The following is a 21,060-nucleotide window of genomic DNA, read 5'->3' on the forward strand; positions in this document are numbered from 1 at the left end:
ACAGTTATCACTCACACAGAGCTGTCAAATGCTTAGTAGCATACTCTTGATCCAATTAATTAGAGCCTAACAAGGCACGGAGAGAGAAGGGATTTGGATCTACGGGGTGGCGACAGAGTCAAAAGGCCTCCGCAAATGAGGCCAACATCTCATCGCAAAGCCGCCCATTTATGAGACGTGAAGTCCTGCTGAGTCCAGGGAAGCCAGAGATGTCGAACACGCTCACTTACCGACAAAACTTCCACAAACTGTTCTCATACTTCAAATAAGTTCAGTTCGGAAATAATCCCCAAAAGGTTACTGAGCTCAAATTAAGATTGCTAAATGAATCATTTCCTGTCTGAAGTGATTACTTGGCTCGTTGTGTGGCGTGCTCTCCTGTAAGCAGCAGATGCTGTAAATCCACTGCAGCTCACACAGACAGGTGCCCTCTAGCCGGTTCCTGTCTGCTGCCTTGGTAATGGCGCCGTCCCTTCCCTCCAACGCTGGACAAATCAAGCAACACTCAGCCCAGCCTCCGTCATCTCCACATTTCAAGGCCGTACAGAAACAGCCACAGAAGGAGCGTGCGTGGTGGAATACAATATCTAGAACACATACTCGCACCAAAGCTCGGTACGGATTCCTCCTGGAATTTCTGTCACTGATCAGATAAATGAGCTGCTTCCAGTAAAACTCCGTTCAGCCCATCCGGAGAGACTTCGAGCGGATGTTTACCGCTTCGCCATTTCGACTTGGATAGACATGTTAAAACACTCCAGCCTATCAAAAGTCAATTTGTTTCTGTATGACAGCTGAAAACTTCTACGACATCTGAGGAATTCGAACGAGCGCCGGCTGCGGTTTGTGTGTCAATCTATATTTACACCTTCATATGCAGCCTCCACAATGGAATCGCGATGCTTTACGGATGGATGATATTCTTCCATTTCATATCATCCATTTCACTTATGTCCTGGGTCACGGTGTGGTGGTGCGAGCATATTTGCATTCACGCCCAAGGGAAATTCACTTTCCGGTTCACTTATCCTCTGTGTTTTTTCGGTTGTGGGTGGAAATAAAAGAGTGGAGAACATGCAAACCTCCCACTTTCTTTCTGTTAGCGGCTATCATTTTGCATCATTTTAGAAAATAAATAGGAGAAAAGCAGAAGACAGTAGGCAGAATCAGGGCTTTGTGAAGCAGATTCACTGCATATGCTTGTTGTGTTTTGAACTGCCAGCTGAGCAGCTATTACGGGGCTCGGTGAAGCGACCAGGGAAGACTTTTTGTGCCGATCAGTCATAATAATAGGTCATTGATTGTGTGAGGATGTGCCAAAAGCAGAGCCATTTTCACAGGCAGTTAGCGACTGTTCTGATTTTTCTAAAACTGGAATACAGTGATTTAAGCCCACATTCCTCGCTTGAGCTCAGACGTACTGTAAATGCAGCACGACGGAGTTAACTGAAAAACACCCATTGTCATAAAAAAAAGTGTTTTCTTCCGTTCACATCTGTTTCTGCTCTTCGAGCCGACGATTTCAGCCATTGCTCCTACATAAGGCCTGAGATGGGAGGTCTTGCTGGTCTGTCGTCAGTGGTCTCTGGTTCACTTCCAGCCACGTGGCCGCTAATTCACCCTGTCTCGGACTTCTCCTTCAATTGAAGCCTTTCCTCAGTGGTCACGTCTCCTTGTCTTGTTTACCCTGCTCGCGATGTCTTTATGGTTGCTTATGTCTTTTTACGCCTGTCGTATATGCGCTGCATGGATGGTTAACCAGAGAAATAATATTTTCCTGTGACGGGCCGTGTGGAGCTCGCCGTCTCCCATGGTTAGCTGGGACTGACTCCAGTGAACCCAAGCAGGATAAAGTCATATGATGGATGGATATAATGACATACGTTGACTTATGTTAAATCTTCAATGCAGAAAGTCAAAAGTTGTCAAAAAGTGAAATAACTATGTCAAAGTCATGTCGTAGTTTTGTGTTTTGATCTGCATTCATGTTTGGTATTCCATCATTATTCCTGATGTCAGATTTTAAACTTCTGCCAGTGTTTGGTGTCTTTTGGCTGTGTTTATAAAGCCCTCCTCTTCGCTGCGTCCCCTCCCCTGATTAACCCTGACGGATGTTGGGTAAGTCTCATCAGAACTGGAAATGAAATACCGTCGACGAATCTATCAGAAGGGCTGTTAACACAGCTCAGACACAAATACACAGATTTTAATGAACATCATTGGACTTTTCTTTACAATTTTCTGTAGTGTTTCATGTTTACAGTAACATCAATAACAGCTGTATGCAGTTACAGATGGAGCTGGGTTTATGTTTAGTCCGATTCCCCCTCAGACTGGATCAGATGTCTCTCCCCTTGGAAGACTCCGTGATAATAACAGTACGTGGTTCAGAGAGAAGGATACGGTCTGGAACGACCTATATATCTTCTCATTCCTGTATTTCATATTTCACAGTCTAGACAATAACTCAATTTACATTGTGCAAACAGGCATTTCCAGTCATTCCTTTTTATTGTGGCTACAATAAGCCACAAACTGATTTTGCTGATTTGATTAACTGGAGAGATGCTCCAAGGCATAAAAGATGCAGAATTAATTTCAGTGAAAAACTGTTTGGTGCCATAGCTCAGCTGGTACATGGTCGAGTCTGGGAGCGCAGATAAGAAACTATTCCATTTGCTGGGTGAACTGCGGTGTAATTCACTTGCCTGGGCATGTAAACAAACAATGAAACAGTAATTAAATAGTATAAAGTCCAAGGCTGTGCTTTTTTTTTTTTTTAATTGAATAACAGCAGTCATATAACCTATGGTATATAAGCACGGCTACGGATATCAAATAGTTCAGTTAGTGAGCTCGTTCATCCTGCCCGTCATAAAACCTGTTTTGGGGCCACAATGATGCTCAGCAGCTGCATCCATCATTCGTACACAGCGGTGTCCAAGCTCCTTTTCCACCTTAGAAGTCGGTTAATAATTTTTACTCCTATTTTCTCTTCCTTCGTCAGTTTTTTATAGAAGTGGTTGCTTAAGCTAAAGGGAAAAGGGGAAGGCCGGGCTTCAGCAGCACTGTCATTTCGGCACTTATTAGTGGGATATATGACTGTCCACTGTATGATATAGTAGCGTTTTACTATGTTGGGGAATAAATATCAGCAGCTGTCATTTCCATATGGGGGAGACCCGGAGCACAGATGACTGGTTCATCAAGAAGTCACTCGTCTGCCGGCACTTTCTGCGGTTATTAATGTCAGAAAGTCAGACAGGAAACGGAGAAAATTCACGTTATTAATCAAAAAAGAAGTTCAAAACTGACTCAAGGTTATCACATCGAAATACGAGCGGGGAACATTATTAAGGAGTCCATATCTGCTAATCTTATCTCTTTTTTTTTTTAAGAGGATCACATCTCGGTGATTCTCATCGGGATTTATTTGCGATGACACACTGGCATTTAAGTCCTTCTCACACACAAAAAGAAGCTAATCTGAGTCAAATAACATGCGACGACCAGGAGGCCGGATAAGAATGTCCTTGGACAATTGTCTCTTCTTTTCTTCCATGATCCAGTCCCATCTATCTTCATGAAACTTCACTCACCCAAATAGATTTAGCAGTGTCCCAGAAATACAGAAAGAAGCGAGGAAGTGGAGCTTAAGCCCTGAAATTGTGTCACAATTGGACTGTGCCTACTTGTCTGGAACGGACTTTCTCTTGGATAACCGCTGACAGAGTCTGAGTTAATGAGCCTCTGTTTGGCCCTTAGAGGCCACTGTACGTCCATAACCTCACAGCCACTTTCTCTGCTCCCTAACAGGCCTAATGAAGAGGAGGACACCGCTTTTAGTTCGATCACTTCCGTTTAGCTGTTTAGCGGCTGCGCTTTCATTTTCAACCCTCCATCTCTAAACTCTGCAAACATCAACAGTTTTCAAACGGTTTTGTCTGTCGCTGTCACTCAAGCTTGAGAATGACGACAGACGCTTTTTTCCTTTTATTTTACTGGCAATTTCTTCGGTTTCATACCTTTATTACTCACATTAGAGCATAAATTATGAGCATAAAGGATAGCTTGTCTTACATTTAGTGGCAACAGTTGTGTTGTGACAGAAAATGAGATGCTCCTTTTGTGCATTTCATTGAGAATAAATACACTTCTCTGCACATTCTGAATGTTTAATTGAGGAAAATCTCCAGGAATTTGTTAAGCTTTAACTTCTTCTACAACACAACAAAGAGAAACGGATGTCTGAAGCGAGCGGCTGTGATGACAGCCACCACAAACAGACCTTGTAACAAACTCCATCATTTCTCCAACTTTAACCAGACTGGGGTTTCTTGCCAAAACCTTTGTCAGCAGTTGCAGCGGAAGGAGGCGCAGCTTTCAGTCCGATCAGCTCTGCTTAACTACTACTGCATCATTTTCACTCCATACCTCAAAATTTTGCAGTCATCAGCGGCTTTCATTGAATCTATTAGGCGGCCTGAATGAAACCCATTTTGTGTGTCTGTCGCTGTCATTCAAGTTTAAAGATGAACACAGATGTTTTTCTTTCATCTGAGTGAAAATGTCTTTGTGTTTCTTTCAGATCTTACATTAGGAGATGAATTGAATGTAGTATAGAGCGTCTTTTTACATTTAGCAGAGTCACACCTCAGATCTTTGTCACCGAATGCAAAAAAGCCGCTGATTGAGGAAAACAGGCAGAATGGGACTCGCCTGCTTTTGAGGGGATTTTCACAGGTTTATTCCTCAAAAACATACTTTTATTCCATCAAAACTAGTAGACTACGAGAAAGTACTTGTTCAAGATTAAATGGAGCAACTACACTTTTGAAATGACCGATTTTTAAAACTTCAAGTGCTTCCTCTAGAACTGAGTCTCCAACCATAAGTTGGATTGTTCCTCCAACTTGCCAAAACCTTTGTCAGCAGCAGCGGCGCGATTCACTGAAGTGAAGACTCTTCTCTGTGTTCAGCTTTCAACTTATGTGCAGAAACAAAGCCAAAAGAAATTATACCCTTATTCTGGCTGCTGTTTGTACATAATAATCGTACTTTAATAACGCATTTGTTTTGTTTTGCCGGTGGAAGCAGCAGTCTCCAAACCGCAGCATGGCATTTAATATGTCTTCGGTGGTTTACGCAATCATTACACACCAATTATTAGCTTGGGTGCTGTGTTGGTGCTTGCTTCTGTTGGTGATTGCAATTATTATTTTACATGCTGACGTCTGCTTACAAATCCGGTGCAGTACGACGTACGGCGCGCGTGTGTGTGTGTGTGTGTGTGTGTGTGTGTGTGTGGGAATTGTTGCGGCTTTTCATGAAGAGCCGTGAGAGCTCACATGGAAATGATGACTGCAAATATAAAAGCGAAGGTAATCCAGGTGGAAACGAGTCATCTGTGGATGTTGCACATCAAGCACAATTCTAATTTCAAATCAACATTCGACGCTTGGCTTGAGTGCATTTGGATCATGGGTAGCCTGGGCGGCGTGAGATTCATTCGTCAGACCAATCCTCTTCCTTAATTATCGCTTCGTCTTGAGGATAACATGAATTAAAATACTGACGAAACATCTGGTTATATTTTAGGACCACATGTGTCACCGGGTTCCTATTATTGTGAAGGTGTTACATTGAACTGACTGTTTTTCATCATCATGTGTGAAAGAAGAGTCCACATGCCTTCTGGGCAACGTAAGCACCTGTCATAATCTAATAGTTTGACCTTTATGCAACATTAAAATGCAGCATCCTCAGCTAGAGGACTGCTTAATACTTTAATGTACCGCCTGTACTCCTATATGTGCTGCACATGCATCGATGCATCATGATTTGAGCAAATCTGGTGCTTAACAGGAAGATGATCATGTGAATCAGTCGGAAACCTTCGAGGACATTTGTGTTTCACGAACTGCTTTCCAGCAGCTGTGAAATACCATCTATGGCAATTTAACAAGTGCTACCACAACACTGTAAAATACAGTGTACGATGCAATTTAGAAGACTGGTTTTGACTAAAATGAATCTGTGTAAAGTAGAAAACTCAGCTGGGAAATGAAAAGGTGTAGACTCTGCTAAGCTCTCCTATAGCATGGATAAGCTCACTGTTGACAGCTTCTCACAGTAAATGACATAAAAATATATTATTCACTACACAGAAGTCAGAAAAGAGAAACATGCAGTATTATCAGTATTGCATACACCCTCATTTTTAGTTTGGAAACTCAAAAAACACTTTTTTTCAACAATGAAAGAGAGTTTTCCAGTTTTTTTTTCTTTTTCTAAATACTATCACTACTCAGTTGCTCAATTTACCTGTAATATTGTCATTCATATTCCTATTTTGGTCTCTACTAACTCCTGGGGGAATTAACTGGCTCCTTGTATCTCTTTGTGTTGTTCGGCTGAAGTCAAAAGAGAAGGAAATGAGCGAAGAAACAGCAAAATGTCAGAGATGTGAGAGAAACTGCAGCTTCCAATGTGTCTACATAAGCAAAACATTTCTCAAACAAATAAGAACAAAAAATGTTATTGTGGTAGCTTAAGATGAGAAATTCATAAATTTCTGATGTGGAACTTTTGAGGTCACATAATGATGCTTTTTTTTAACCATTTTTTTCTCTCAATTCACATAAATCTCAAAATGTAAACACATTCAGTAATGAGTTAACTGTGCTATAACTGCAGGCGCTCGACAACAAAAATAGATTAAGGCTTTAAACACAATCTCATTTATTTTTCACCTGCATACATCACTCCTAATCAATGCTCATGTCTTTGGCCTTAGCCCCGCCCCCCCACGGCGAGCTCTGACAGCGTCACAGACGTCCAGACGTTTCCACCGCGAGCAGCTCGTTTCCTCCCCAAACTTTACGTACTGCTTAAAGTTATGATGGTTTAAGTATTACAGGCAGGCGATTTTGTTGGAAATTGAATAATGTCACCATTAAAGGTTAGAGCCATCAGACTGACTGACATCGGATGAATGGAAATGCGCCGGCTCAAAAAGCAAATTTCAAAACCTCAATAATTAAATACAAAGGCATTTTAAGGGCTCTGAGAATGGCCGGGGAACAGAGGCGGCCCACAGGAGAGGTGTAACAGCCTTTCCGTCTCTAAAGCTTTTAACCCACAGCTCCGCCGGCGAGTCACTGCAACTCAAATGTACTCTATTGATAGGGTTTAGATGGAAAACCCATATCCTCCCTTCTATATTCTGTAGACCAAAGGCTTCAGGAGATGCAGCCCTGCCTCCTCAGATCTAATAATAGGTCGACTTTAAAGTTCACCAAAGGTGACTTTAGGACATATGCATTAAGTTAAGAAAGTAATTATCGCCTGATTAATTAGTCAGCATCTATTGTCACACCTTCTTTACCGCCGTACATAAAAGAGCCCCCTGCAGGGCGGGCCTCAGTGATAGAGCCTATTATTAGAGGATCAGTGTCATTCATTAGTCCTCCAGTGACCACTGAAAAGTATTTATTAACCTATAAACCTTAAGCTGGACGCATATATTGAACACTGAGAACATGTGCGCTTTGAAATCCGCTTTGATACAAGGCCGTCTATTAATTCAAAGAAACTGGGAAAATCTCTATTTTATCCACATATTTTGAAAGTAAGATATTTCAATATTTCATGAAAAGCGTATGATTATTTTGAATTTGATTGCAATAACATGACAACTAAAAAAAAATGAGAAAAGCCGAAAATATTGGTTAAACTAAAGCCAAACATTTGCTAATGGAACATTTTGCAATTATTGAGGTCAAATGGCAACAAAGCAGTATTCTGATTGGACACGAAAAGAACATTTTAAAGAGGCTGAGTATCAGAGGTCAGCTTAAAAAAAAAGGAGCATGCCTTAATTTCAAAAGCAATAGTGCTCAACCAACTGTAATGGCTTTGAAATCCCTTTAATTTCCAGTAAGCAATCTCATCATGTGATATGTGATGCTATTCTGGACAAATTTGTGGTACAACGAACAAGGTTGAAGGTCGGAATCGATGCCTGGAAGAACAGACATAAAATAGTACTTGAAGCCACGGCACTGGATCAAGAGCTCACAGTCTGGAAATGCAAGTCAGAGCTGGAACTTGGAAAATGGAGGTGAAATGTAAACCACGTCTATATACAGACTGTTCTTTTAGGGATGGTCTCTATAACTTCCCAAAGATGGCATTAGAACACACGAAGCTCCTTTCAGGATATCATTAAATCACAGGCATCTTAGCCTGGAAATAAAATTCAGAACACGCTCATAAACCGCCTTTATGTGAAGCAGTAATGTCAGGAAAATGTGTTAAAGTCGACCTTTTTTCTGTAAATCGCTGCAAATGTGAATCTTTTAGATACATTTAAGAATGGATGAAAAGCTCTGCAGGCATTTCAACCACGGAGGAAGCAGGCCGGCAGTTATCCGTGTGTAAAACATGCCACTGTATTAAGTTATTTAACAAGGTATCAAATATTTTGTGGTCATATTAAACATTTCCTCCATCTTTTGAAGCAACCCAGAGACAGTAAGTGAAACACTCGGGCTTTGGCTCAGCTGGTGGAGCGTGTCGTCTTCCAATCACAACGTTAATGGTTTGTTTCCCCATTTCATCCAGTCACTTTGCCCGAGCGAGACTCGGACAAGACACAAGACCCAATATGATCCCAACAGAAACCAGGCTCCGCTCCTCGCATTGCAGCTAGTGGTGTGTGAATATATGAATGAATGAATGGATGGACGTGAGTGAGAAGCACAAATCACTTTGAGACTGCTGAAGCGGTGAAAACGTGCTGCATAAGTGAAGACCATTTACCTCTGAGCTGGACTGAGTTAAGTGCCCCTGACTAAAATGTGCAGTTTAAACTGCATTATAGTACATTTTCCTTATTTCATTATTTATTTTTATTGCTTTTTTTTTCACTAGAAAGCAATGCTGGAAGACGCAGTTTGAGATGTTGTAGGCCGGACTAGTTTGTCATCAATGAAATAAACTGGATGAAGACAAGCGTTCAGTTTATTCTTCTAATTTGTTGATTTACAATCACTGAAATAACCAGCAGAATAAACCAACATGTAAAACTGAATATACTGAGTAGGATTTTTTTTCCCTTCACATTTACATCTTGCTTCCTTTTTTTTTTTTCATTTGCGCCGTTGAACAAATCAAAGATGTGGGTGGCGGTCAGGGCTCAAGGATACATGCTTCCTGCAATCAGCAGCAAATTACACAACAGAAGAAACACTCTGTGACTGTTCCCCAAAAAAAATAACTAAAGTTTTCAAGCTCCACTTTTTTAAATGATTAAGACACCCCGTGGACATTAAAACAGAAGTGCCAATAATACATGATTTTAAACCCTCTTGAACAGAGATTTTTTATTTTTTTTGCTCTCATCCACTTTAAAATGCCTGTCAGAAGTAAATTTCTGAGGGCAAAATGAAAAAAAAAAATGATTACACTGGTGTTTTGTTAGCAATATGTTGGCTGACAAGTCCACGAAAGCAATGGTTAGACCGAGTGTTCAGTCCCAACCAGGAAAGCAGGCTGAAATGCACTTTGTGTCTGTGCCAAACTGTCCTAGTCTCTCTGTGAAACTACTAACCAGCGGCAGGACTACCTCCTCTCGCCATTTTATTGGGATTAAAGGCCTGACCTATCCATCCAACATGAAGGAAGCATGAGCATGTGATGGGTCGTCTCCTCGCCATGGGTACCACCGGCGTCAAATGAGATTCATGACAAATCCCCTCTACAAGAGGCCAGCCAATATGCCAGGTAATAGCATGCTTGGCAGTACTTATCTGTCTCCATTAAAGACACAGGTCATATCCTGCAATGTCAAAACCATTAAATCAAAGAATACAGCATGATGGTGCGCCGAAGCTGCCTGCTGTTGCAGTTAAAAGCTGCTCTGTTTGTGGAAGCAGAGTTAAAAAAAAATATTAATTATTCTCTCCAAGAGTGAAACTAATAAGCTAAAACTTAAAAAAAAAAAAAAAAAAAAGGTTAAATTGCTAATGATAACTGAACATATCTTTGTTTTCACACCAGCTACCACTACACTGAGCATCAGCATAAATTATCAGGCAACAGTTTGACCTGGGAGCATTAGCTGCTGCTGCTATCACTTTGACCAACAGTTGGGGGAAAAAAAGCACATTTAAGTGAAATGGTTGTGCTGTTTCTGTGGCAGCGTCCCTTTTACCATTTCAAGCTAATACAGCCGGGAAAAGCTTATCTAATCTTAAATAAAAGACTTACGCTGCACAATTGTGCCTAATTCTATATAATTTTGAGCTTCAGTGTGGATCTGTCAAAGTGAGCCTCGGTGCACATTTATCACTCAGATAACATCAGTCAACTACTTGCCTGGAATATATATATATATATTTTTTTTTTTCAATTCTGCATAACAGTTGAGGCAACAGCAGTTCAGTTTGGACCCTACAACTCCTCCAAATTCGTAAACGGACCCTCTGTGAGATTAATGTCCTCCTCCAGACCTGCAGGCTCGTACTGAACACCATCAGTGGCTCGAGGGTCACGTCTCAGCTCGGACCAACCGACCAGACCGAGCCTGAACGGGGCTCATGGGCGTGTTTCAGACTAATTGGTTTGATGGCGTTTTTTTTTTCTTTTCTTTTAATCTATCATGCTTGTATATTGTAGCAGCCTGATACTGTGCAGGCCCCCCTCTGACGCGGATTCGTCCAGGTATGTCCTCCATTAGACCTCTGCAGGGGCGCCGTGGTACTGACACATCGAGGTGGGGCCTCCGTGGAACCAAGTGCATCAGTGAATCGTCATCAATAAGCTGCAGTTCTGGAAAACCTCTGACCATGTAATGAGGTTCCCACAATTCAAACCTCATCAAACTCTCCAAAATCACACATTAGAAACACTGATGCTACCATGGCACAATTTAAAAAAATCCAACAGAGCATGAAGAGTATTTTCATTATTAAATGATTATCAGGATTAGGAACATCTGGAAATCGTTAGAAAAACACTCAAAAATGCTCCACACAAAGAACAAGTTAATGTTTTCAGGTGTCCGTCTGTTCCATCCTTAAAAGCAAATGAAGCTGCAAATGTCAATACTCTGAACGACTATCTGATCAGCCAGCTAATTAAAATAAGTCACTATTTGTTTAAGTCTTTGAGAAAATCACATAAATAGACTGAGAATTGAGAGATGGCAAAGTGAACAATAGAATATCCATGTTGATGAGATGCCTTTGAAATGCTTCACCAGGACGTCAAATAAATTTATATAAGTGGGAATTTTGTGGCTTTTCATTTGGAGGAAACTGAAAATGCTCTGAGATGTATTCCTGTCTTCTTACCTATGAGTACAAATGGGCACAAAGAAAACCTCCACTTTTGTAACTTGATTTCACCCAACGAGGAAAGGCAGGAAAAAAAAAAAAGATAATCCCACAATGTTCACCTCTAATGACCACTGTTGCCAGCAGAGAAATACGGCTCCTGATGTTTGGTTTAAGAGCTCTTTTTGGAAAATTGTGGTCATTTCGAGATCCCTCTGTGTTGGCTTGAAGGTATCTGGAGTAGTTAGACGACTTGGATTGATATGTGTTTTTTCTTTCCTGTCCATTTAGGCCATCGACTTCACAGAAACTGCCCAGAATTTTCCCCGAGTTGAGCCCTCTGAACAGGCTGTATTTTTGACCCTTCAGCTTCTGGTCTCCCTTGTTTCATCTGAGCAGAAAATCACTCAGGACAGAAATCACAAATCAAATAAACTCCAATAAAGAAGTCATGTCTCTACCGAAGTTTGCTTTGAATTATTGAAAAATGACACTTGAACAGCAATCTGCATGTTTGTTCAAAGGAGTATCAGAAGGGAAGTTATTTTGAGGCACAAGGCTGGAGAACATATATACACAATCATCCATCACAAATCAAATCATGCAAAAAGTGTAAATGCTTTCATCAAAGGTCACCGCACACAAAAACCAGCTGGTTCACAAAGAAAACTGTATTGATTTGTATTCACTATTTCTCACCGGCATCTCCTTTCATTTCTTTAATGAAGACCTCCAAAGGCGACATTAATAATGGATAAAGAGGTGAGCTACAATGCATTTTCCTGTCTTTGTTAAGTAGGCAAGCTGGTGCCAATTAAAATGAGAATGGTTCTCTCTGGTGTTGTACCCATCGGTGGGTATAATCATATTCGTTAGCAGTGTGGCAAGCAGAATTGAGATTGACACATTTGTGTTTAGTGACAAAGAGACTCTGAGAGCCAGAGACGCGGCAGCCTCTCCTCTTTCAAGACTGTGGATTGTTGCCACAAAAATCAATATTCCAGCTTCATTCAATTACATAGAGAGCAGGTACCTCAGTGACACTCTCAGCAATGACTGATGTACTGCTGCAGGTGGGGACTTTAGTGGGATTCACCACAGTAAAATATGATGTAATTCTGCTGCAAAACTTAAAATATTATTCATTATGAGGAATAGAAATATAAAAGTAGAATACAGACGCCTGTGGTTTTAATAGGGATATAAATATGTGATGAAACTTGCTGTTATTGGTGAAATGCAACTCTAGAAAACCTAAAATCACACAATATTTTATGCAGTAGAGAAAAAAGAACCCACAGTATGCATGCATGCGTGTACTGGTAGTTAAACGCGTGCGCGCACCCAAGCACAGAGACGCCTAAACACGTGCGCGTGTGCACAGCAGCTCTGCACGGATCTCCACTCAACTAATTATTTTTTAACCATTAGTATATTAGTGTATGCAGATTAACTGCATTTCTACTCCGATTACACACACAGGCATACATCTCGCGCGCACTTCAGAGGACATGGCCAATAAACTCCTTATAATTGAGTTTTATTTCATTTTTTTTTTTCCCCACCCGGCAAGGAGCGGGTTGTCTTAGTTTTTTTTAATTCCTCAATCCGAAGACAAATCACTTCCGAAATGAATAGATAAAAAGAGACTTACCCAAAGTTATGAGATGAAACAGGTAAACTCCCCACAGATCCATCCCTGTCAGGAACCAGGATTTCAGCGTGATGCGTCGGAGCTTCGCCTACAGCGGGATGTTTACACGGTAACGGCAGGATATCCCGGCGTGCATTTGGAGACCATCATTTGCGTGAAGTGAATTGTCTTCTAAAGTCCCGGGAGCGTCTTTCGCCTACTTTGCTTGCTCGCCTCTTCTTCTATCCTAAAACCCCGGCAGTTTCCTCGAAGACGTCGGGCAGTGTCGCGCTGTTGCGCAAAAGCAGAGCCATGCGTAACGCTGAGGGGGAAAGTTGTCCTGCGCGCTGTACGGTCCGGAGAGCTGCTGCCGCGGAGGATGCGCGTCGAGGTGGCTGCACAAGTCCTTCAGTCTGAAGGGATGCTGAGTGCTGGGAGGATGGAGAGAGAGAGAGAGAGAGAGAGGGAGAGGGAGAGAGAGGGAGAGGGAGAGAGAGAGAGAGGTTTGGCGTTTGTGCGTCATTGGGGGACAATTTGGAGCATCATGAACAGGGTATAAAAGATGCACTGTTGATTTTAATTCTGCCGCTGAAACATGATGCTTTTTCCACCACCGACCTTCAGAGTGAACATGATATAATCTCACACAATTTATTTTTTTTTTAAACCAAATCAAGTCTGCATAATAAAGGGAAGCTTTTCATAGGCTCTATCTTTTTTTTCTCTCTTCTTTGGCATCACTTCAAGGTCTAGCAGTTTGTACAAGAAGAAGTTTACAAGAAAAGTGGGATTTATAGTTCAAAAAGAGGGTGAATATCATGTTTATATTTGCAGGTACAGGCACACTGGCTGTGTTTCTTTCAATCCGTGACTTTTTGTTGGGGAAAGGTCTCGCAGGGCTTCTGGCGGATTTAAGGAAAGAGTAACAAAACAATTGAAGACAAAGCAGAACTCTTTCCAGAGGGAGATTGGAGACGTCCTCAACCAGAAATCTTTTTCATTTCTTGTTTTTTTTCTTCAGAATTTGAGAGTTGAAAGTCCAAATTCAGGTTGACAGCATACCTCTAATTGGTTATACAATAAAACCCAAACAGACAGGCAGCCCCCTCCGGTAGACTGCTGCAAAGGTTCAGATAGCTTTGGTTGGTGCACATTTAACCTGAGCAGCAACCTAATGATAAGAACGGCATTATTTCTAAATGTGACGAGGGAAAGAGACCGTTTGCAAGTTTGCGAAAATCCCCTGGACGTGCTGTTTGAAGGTGGGAAGGATGAAACGTTCATTGTTGTGTTTTCCAGCCGTGTTTTCCCTTTGAATCAAACAGAAGCAAAAAACACTTTGCCCCTGCAGAGACGGGGATCCAGTTCCTGGTTGCTGCCGACAGCCCGAGTCACAGCGCTCAATTTTTAGAGCTGCTCACTGTTTTGAAACAGGCGGTTATTGATTCCTCACCGTCAAGAATTCAACATTCGCACCATCTGCTCAATTTACGGTTCAGACACAGCACCCCCCCCCCCCCCCCCCCCCCCCTTTTTTTTTCTTCTTGTTCGAAGGCGACGTCAGTGGACCAGGGTGTCCGTTTGGAGCCTGTTGACTGACTGGCTTCTTATTTAGTGTGACTTCAAAGCAACAACAACAAATTAAAATAAAAAAGCTAACTTGAGTTTTCAGATGATCCATGCAAACAAAGCTGGTGAGGAGCAGATAACAAAGGGTCAGCACGTCGGACCCTCCCGGCTCTGTGCATGCTTCACTCTGTGTGTGTGTGTGTGTGTCTGTGTGTGTGTGCACGTGTCCGCATCCATAAAGCTGCCCAGAGGTCCAAAAGGATGATCCAGCTGTGTAACAAAGACAGAGTGAAGACCTCGCAAGAGCCATTTCAGCCTATTAGTATTATCTTCACTGCCATTCACCGCTGCTCTGCTGGCTTCACTGGACTTGGATGAGCTGGCAACATGAGCTCCAGCAATTCCAGTGATTTTATTTGTTTTTGTTTGTTTGTTTTGCTGAAATGTCAGATTTGCAAAAAATAAAAAATAAAAAATAAAAAAGGTAACTGTAAAGTAACATTTCACACCTCAGCAGCTGCAATCGTGTCTCTCTAACAAGCTCGCAGTGAGAATATTTGGAACAATATATTAGCATCTCTGTTGGGACCCGGAGTGTTTTAACATGGGAAGATGGGCTCTGAAACTGCTGCATGAATCTTTAAAGAGCAGCCCAGTACCATGGGGGTCTTTTGGTAAAGTACACATTTGCATTGTGCATCTGCATTTGTAATTTGAATCAGCTTTAAGCTTTGCAACAATGGAAAAACACTCAATAGTTTAGCGAGGACTGAAGAGAAAATGGTTGTTTTCTGCTCAACCATTAAAGTCTTTGGCTCCTTCCCAATGAGTTTTGGGAGAGGAGAGGATTGTCTTTCTGATCCTCAAATTAAGAAATGGCAGTTTAACGTGAACTGAATAGCTATGAGTTGTCCAGCTCAATCAGACGACTTTGTCAGATTCCAGCACGTCCAGGATCTGCTGTGTCTTCAACAATTTGTCAATATGGAAACAAACTGCTGTTTAAACACGGAAGATGGACAGCTCTCAGTTTTCGCTGCAGGCTAAAGCGCATTGATTTCCTTTCAGCGTGTGCACTGCAGATGTGAGGGCACAACATTAATGCGGAATTAGTTATTGTATCTGTGATCACTGGCGTGTCGAAGAACCTGAATCAGGCACTAAAGAAGAGCTTTGTAAACATTTGGAACCATTTAGGATGCATGCAGACTCCTGCATGATAAATCAAAAATGTTTTGTGTTTTCAATCTGACACATAACGTTTTGTAAAAAAAAAAAGTTTTAATTGTTGATCCCTTCATTAATTTTATCCTTTTTCCTGAGTCTACGCAGATACAGGCTGTGCTGCTTCACATCATCTGATTCCTGGACAGATTGACATTTTCATGATTTTTTTATGAACGAACTCATTGTTAGAGCAGTCTTCTTGAAGGCTGTGGAGGCTGAAGCACTACTCTCTTGAATGTCTTCAAACTCAAAGCACATCCACCAGAATAAACAGGGGAAAAAAAGATTAAGTTTTGAAATAAAATGAAGATGTAACTCATACGCCTCCTCTTTTAATTCCCATTGAGATAAACACGACCTAATAATAATTAAGAAAAAAAAAAATCAAATTAATTCCCAAAATGATTCATTTTACATTTCCTGTCAAAGTTATCAAGAGTAATTGATCTGGGGATATCAGTCATGAAGCGACTGGATGATAATTTCAGTTCAGTTGGTTGAAAGGCCGGCTCATGGCACTGGCATGATGAATGAGCGTGGGAGTACGAGATTTGTCCAAAGAAATGAGGAGATGGTTTCTGTGTGTGTGTGAGCAAGTGGAGAGGGAAAAGGGGCGGTTTGGAGAGAAAATCACCACATCATAGTGTTAGAACGTCACATTTTACCCTACATCTGTATTAATATATTGATCTATATGAATTAATCACACATGTGAAAATGGTGCATTTTTTAATTATAATCCTGTTCGAATAAGAATTTTGAGAGTTTTTCATCCGTTTTGGAAAAGCAAAGGTCGAGTCAATGACATTAGGAATACCTTACCTCCAGTGAAGTGTCCCAGTGAGTGTTGACACTGAGCCAGCATGCACATTATCACGACCCCGACACTGATGCAGCTGAATCCGCTTCTCCCTCCTGTAACATGATCGTGTTTCTTGGAGACCACAGTGTTGTGGTCAGCTTGTTGTCTGCAGGAGCTCACCGCTCAGCCCCGTCTGTAGTTGATTCAGAGCCTCATTAGCTTTTCTTGCTGGTGTCCACGGCAAAACAAATAAAATGTTTCAGTTCTGGCATACAAGTAATGAGAAACAGAACAGACCCGTTTAAATGCAGAGAAGATATTCTATACCTGCTTTATCCAGTTTAGAGCCAGATTTATAAACAGGAGTATTTACATGAGAGGTTGGTGCTTTAGTTCCTGTTTACACAAGAACAATCTGCTGCAAACTATACTGCTTTCACGCTCATTTGCTTGCGTTCACCATGAAGGGATTGAGCGGAGCGCTGAGTGACCACCTGCACAAACATGTGGAGGAAGTTTCCAAACTGTTTTCAAAAAGACTTCAATAATCAGAAATAAGGTATTCTGAACGGTTTCAGTCGGCCGTGGTGGACCCCTGTTGAACCTTGGCTGGATCGCAGTGTCAGAAGCCGCTCCTCTGGCTCTTCTGGTTCATTCCACCACTGGGATGCTGGTCTCTTTTCTGCCAGAGGGCTGGCTGGCCTTTTTCAAATGGTAATATCTGTGGCTGGGTCGGTTTGTTTGTCCAGCTCGCTCAGGACTGGCTTCTGGTTTCCTTAGGATGCGCGTTGCTTAGTGTTCATATACGTAGAGTGTGCACTGCTTTCGGTGGACATCCACCGAAAGTAATGCATCTTTTCTTGGGATTTGGGGGCCGGTCGTTTTGCCTGATGCCGCTGCGCCTGGACTGTGCGTCTGTCCTATGTTGATTATTCCGCTCGCACCCTGGGAGCATCACTCCAGCTCCTGGCAAGACTCATTAAACGAACTGCTGAATCCCACCAGAATGCGCTGGTCTATCCTCCATATCGCTCACGCTGCCGAGTCCCACTGGCACGCTGCCTCCGTCCTCCCCGAAGCCTACTTATATCACCAACTCTTTGGAAGTTCGGCCCCAATGTACTCTCACGTCATAACAGCCTGGGCTAACCGGCCCCTTGGGCAGGCTTTCTCCCACACTCCAAAGAAATATCCAAAGGTAAATTGATGTTTATAAATTGTCTGTAGATCCGTGCGTGTATGTGTGTATGTGTGTGTGTGTGTGTGTGTGTGTGTGTGTGTGTGTGTGTGTGTGTGTGTGTTTCTCTGTTTGCCCTGTAATGGACTGGGATTAACAGTCCATTGGAAGCTGGGATTGGTTCCAACCCCCTGTGATCCTTATTTTGACAAAGCTGTACAAAGCATGTCTAGATGGACGGAAAAAATAAAAAAGAGAGAAGAGAAGACAATAATGGAGAACTTTCAAACAGATTACAAATGTATTTCCAGAAATTTTTGGGCCATTTATAAATCCTAACACCGTATGCAGTTTTTAGGACATTTCATACACCCTCTTCAGATGAACAGTCAGATTTTTACAGCATATTTTCCATCCAGATAGTGTTTAGTCCAACACTGAAGCATCACCTTTGGCACTAACCCTCACACTTCGTTATGAAGCTCGATCGGGGCTCGGTACTGATACATCTGACAGCTATGCTGTTGTTTTTCTCCTGAACAGAAGAGTCACTGAGGACTAACTGGAGGTAAAAGCAGGTGAAACCATCAGCGTCCTGAGTTTGTGCCTTCAGACATGAGCTGCAGATCTACCTTTTTTTTTTTTTTTTTTTTTTTTGCTGTACCTCCTTGGCAGTTGATTTAATTGCTTTGCTTCCACACTTGTTACTACAATTTCAGCTATCAGACCTGACTGTCTTTCAGGAAAAGCCATTAGCTGACATTTATTCATTGCGCTACGATAAGTTGCACAAACATTTCCCAGGCTGGATAATGCGTCACAACGCACACAAAGCTTTAGTTTTAAAGTTGTTAGCCGAGTTGAGAACTTGTACAAGTCAGTCTAATGGGAGGAAAAAGGGAAGCAAACAGAATGAATTTCATACATTCCTGCTGAGAGGAACCGATAAGCCCCAAAAACTGCAAAAGCTCCTCTTTTAGTGAATGAGGTGAAGTAAAGGATAAAGTCTGAGTCCAGGTTGGAGTGAATAATAGTGGGCTCTGTAACGTGTGTTTCAGGAGATCACTCTGCACCTCTAACCGTTCACAGAGTGGAGTCGGGAGCGGGCCATACATGCTCACTGCTCCCCGGACAGTGACGTCAGGTCTGCACTTGATTGCAAACAGAGAGCGGTCGTTGTTCTGAGTCAACCCCCGGGACACTTCCTCTTCCTCTCTGTCTTCCCAACAGCCCAGTGGTTTTAAAAGTGACAGACTTGAAAGAACTTTGAACTTTGACAGAAACGGGAGAGGAAAAAAACCCCCACTAGAATTGTCTTTTTCTTGAATATCTGAAAAGGCTTAAAGTAATTTAATAAAGCTTAAGCTCCTGAAGGCCACGCCATTATCAGCTGCTGCATCACTTTTAAAATTCAGCTCAGGAAACGTACCTCATCATCCTCGCGCTCCGTAATGACAGATCCCAGCCTTTGTCGAGCATACGGGGAAGTTTAGCTGTACGTTGTCACAGCGATCCGGGACGAGGATTTCATTGCCAGTGTCATGCCAAATAGAGCAACGCTCAATTGGTGCCAGACTGCACGACGGGCACTCGCACAGACGGCGACTCGGTTACCTCCCGCTACGGCAGATGGCGCGTCTCATGCACACTGCGCGGAAGGTTATGTTACTGCTCTGTGGATGCCTGGTTGTGACTTTAACGTGATTTGGACCTCAAAGGCGACGGCATCAGCATCGACACGCACCCGCACACAAGCATGCAAACACATTTACAGGGGGGAAAAAAAAAGGAAAAGAAAAAAAAAAGCAGGATGAGGCACTGTTAGATGAACTAATTCCTAGCAACAGCAGTCATTTCATGGTTAGGCACAGTGTGAATTAGCAGCACCTCCTGCAACACATTCACAGTCGCAAGTGTTTTCTCTCACAATCAGGGCTTTTCAGAGGCGAATATAATATATATGTACCTGCAGAGTGTCTTTTCTTTAAACTCACTCCTTTGTCTTTCTCCACAGGGTTCAGTCTTTATCAGTCATGTAATTAAAGATTAGTCGAGCAAAGAGATCAGGTTCCACTTGCTGTGACAGATTGTCTCTTTCTGCCCTATTCGTCTCTGTTTGGTGGGTTTCAAGAGGTGATGAGGTTATCCAGGAGCATCTATCACGGATTTCCTGACACTCCTGGTGGTCAAAAATAATCAGATGGCACCTGGATCAACAGTTCTGTGTTTTAACATCCCATAACTCTTCTCCTGGGATTTTGTGAATGTGAGAGCATGTGTGTGGATTTTAGTGTGTGTTCATCTCAGTGAGAATCTATGGCGCTCGCCACACGCGCCCTTTTAAGTGAGAAGCGATCAGCAGACGTTCATGGGAAGAGATGCCGCGACTGAAAAACTGTTTCATTTTTTTTAGGCTGAAACTCTTCGAACTTTTTGAAAACTCTGTGAATCCTTAGGAACTGAATACTTGAGGGTTATGCTCCAAAACAGAATACAGGTAGCAGTGTAGTTGTGACATTTTCCCTTCCTGCTGATTGTCATGTGAACGTGTTGTCTTAGGTAACAGAAGAACTGAAGGCCTTTCTTCTCTCTGCGCGCTCTGACAAAAGCCGTTCTGACAATTTGTTGACATAATGTCTCCACTCTGAGTGAGGCGAGGCTTACTCATTGGGGATGCACGCTCATAACAGTTTTTGTGATAACAGTCCTCATTTGAGGAACACGTTTAGTCAAAACTGAGCTGAAACGTGAATCCCAGTGGGGAGGAAATTAAGAGAAAAATAATTTACAGCATGTCCTCCGTTCCGGCCTGCTCAGTCCTGACTGGTTTGGTATTATCATAGTTACTGGCGTAAATTTAAAATCATCAAACATGCTGCAGTCCATCATGCCTGCGGTTAAACTCGGTTTGTCTTCTGTGCTTTTTATTTTTTTTGTGATCCTACCTGTCAGTTTTTTTGAGTTTGCACTCTCCACTGGGCGTCAGTGATTATGAGAAGTGATCAGAGCCGATCGCGGGCCCGCTCAGATCCGCTCGGATATTAAAAGTGACAGAAACATCGTCAAACTCCTCTCCTGTGGTTCCGAGTCTCAACTGTCACGTCTGGCTTTGGTCATTTCAATTGACAAGTTTCCAGACTCTCTAATGCTATTTTTACTGTGATTTATACACGTATAAAAGGAGAGGGGGGGGTGGGGGGGGGGGGGGGGGGGGGGGGGGGGGGGGGTGGGCGGGGAGAGAAAAAAATCAGCTCTTTGCTTCTGGGACATGAGTCATCTGTCTTCATAACTGTTGATCCGGCACAATGTCGCC

The 21,060-nt window shown here is 42.4% G+C and overlaps 1 protein-coding gene across 1 annotated transcript in view; it reads right to left on the bottom strand.

The window, feature by feature from the left end:
- The window catches only part of gfra4b (GDNF family receptor alpha 4b), a 50,679-nt gene extending 37,356 nt beyond the window's left edge, over positions 1–13,323 (bottom strand). Inside the window, exon 1 of the mRNA XM_030113493.1 lies at positions 12,994–13,323. Coding sequence (XP_029969353.1) covers positions 12,994–13,036 — 43 coding nt within the window. The 5' untranslated portion in view covers positions 13,037–13,323. The remainder of the gene's footprint in view (positions 1–12,993) is intronic.
- Between the last annotated feature and the right edge of the window lie 7,737 nt (positions 13,324–21,060).

Source organism: Salarias fasciatus, chromosome 2, assembly GCF_902148845.1.
Source record: "Salarias fasciatus chromosome 2, fSalaFa1.1, whole genome shotgun sequence".
Classification (NCBI taxonomy): domain Eukaryota; kingdom Metazoa; phylum Chordata; class Actinopteri; order Blenniiformes; family Blenniidae; genus Salarias; species Salarias fasciatus.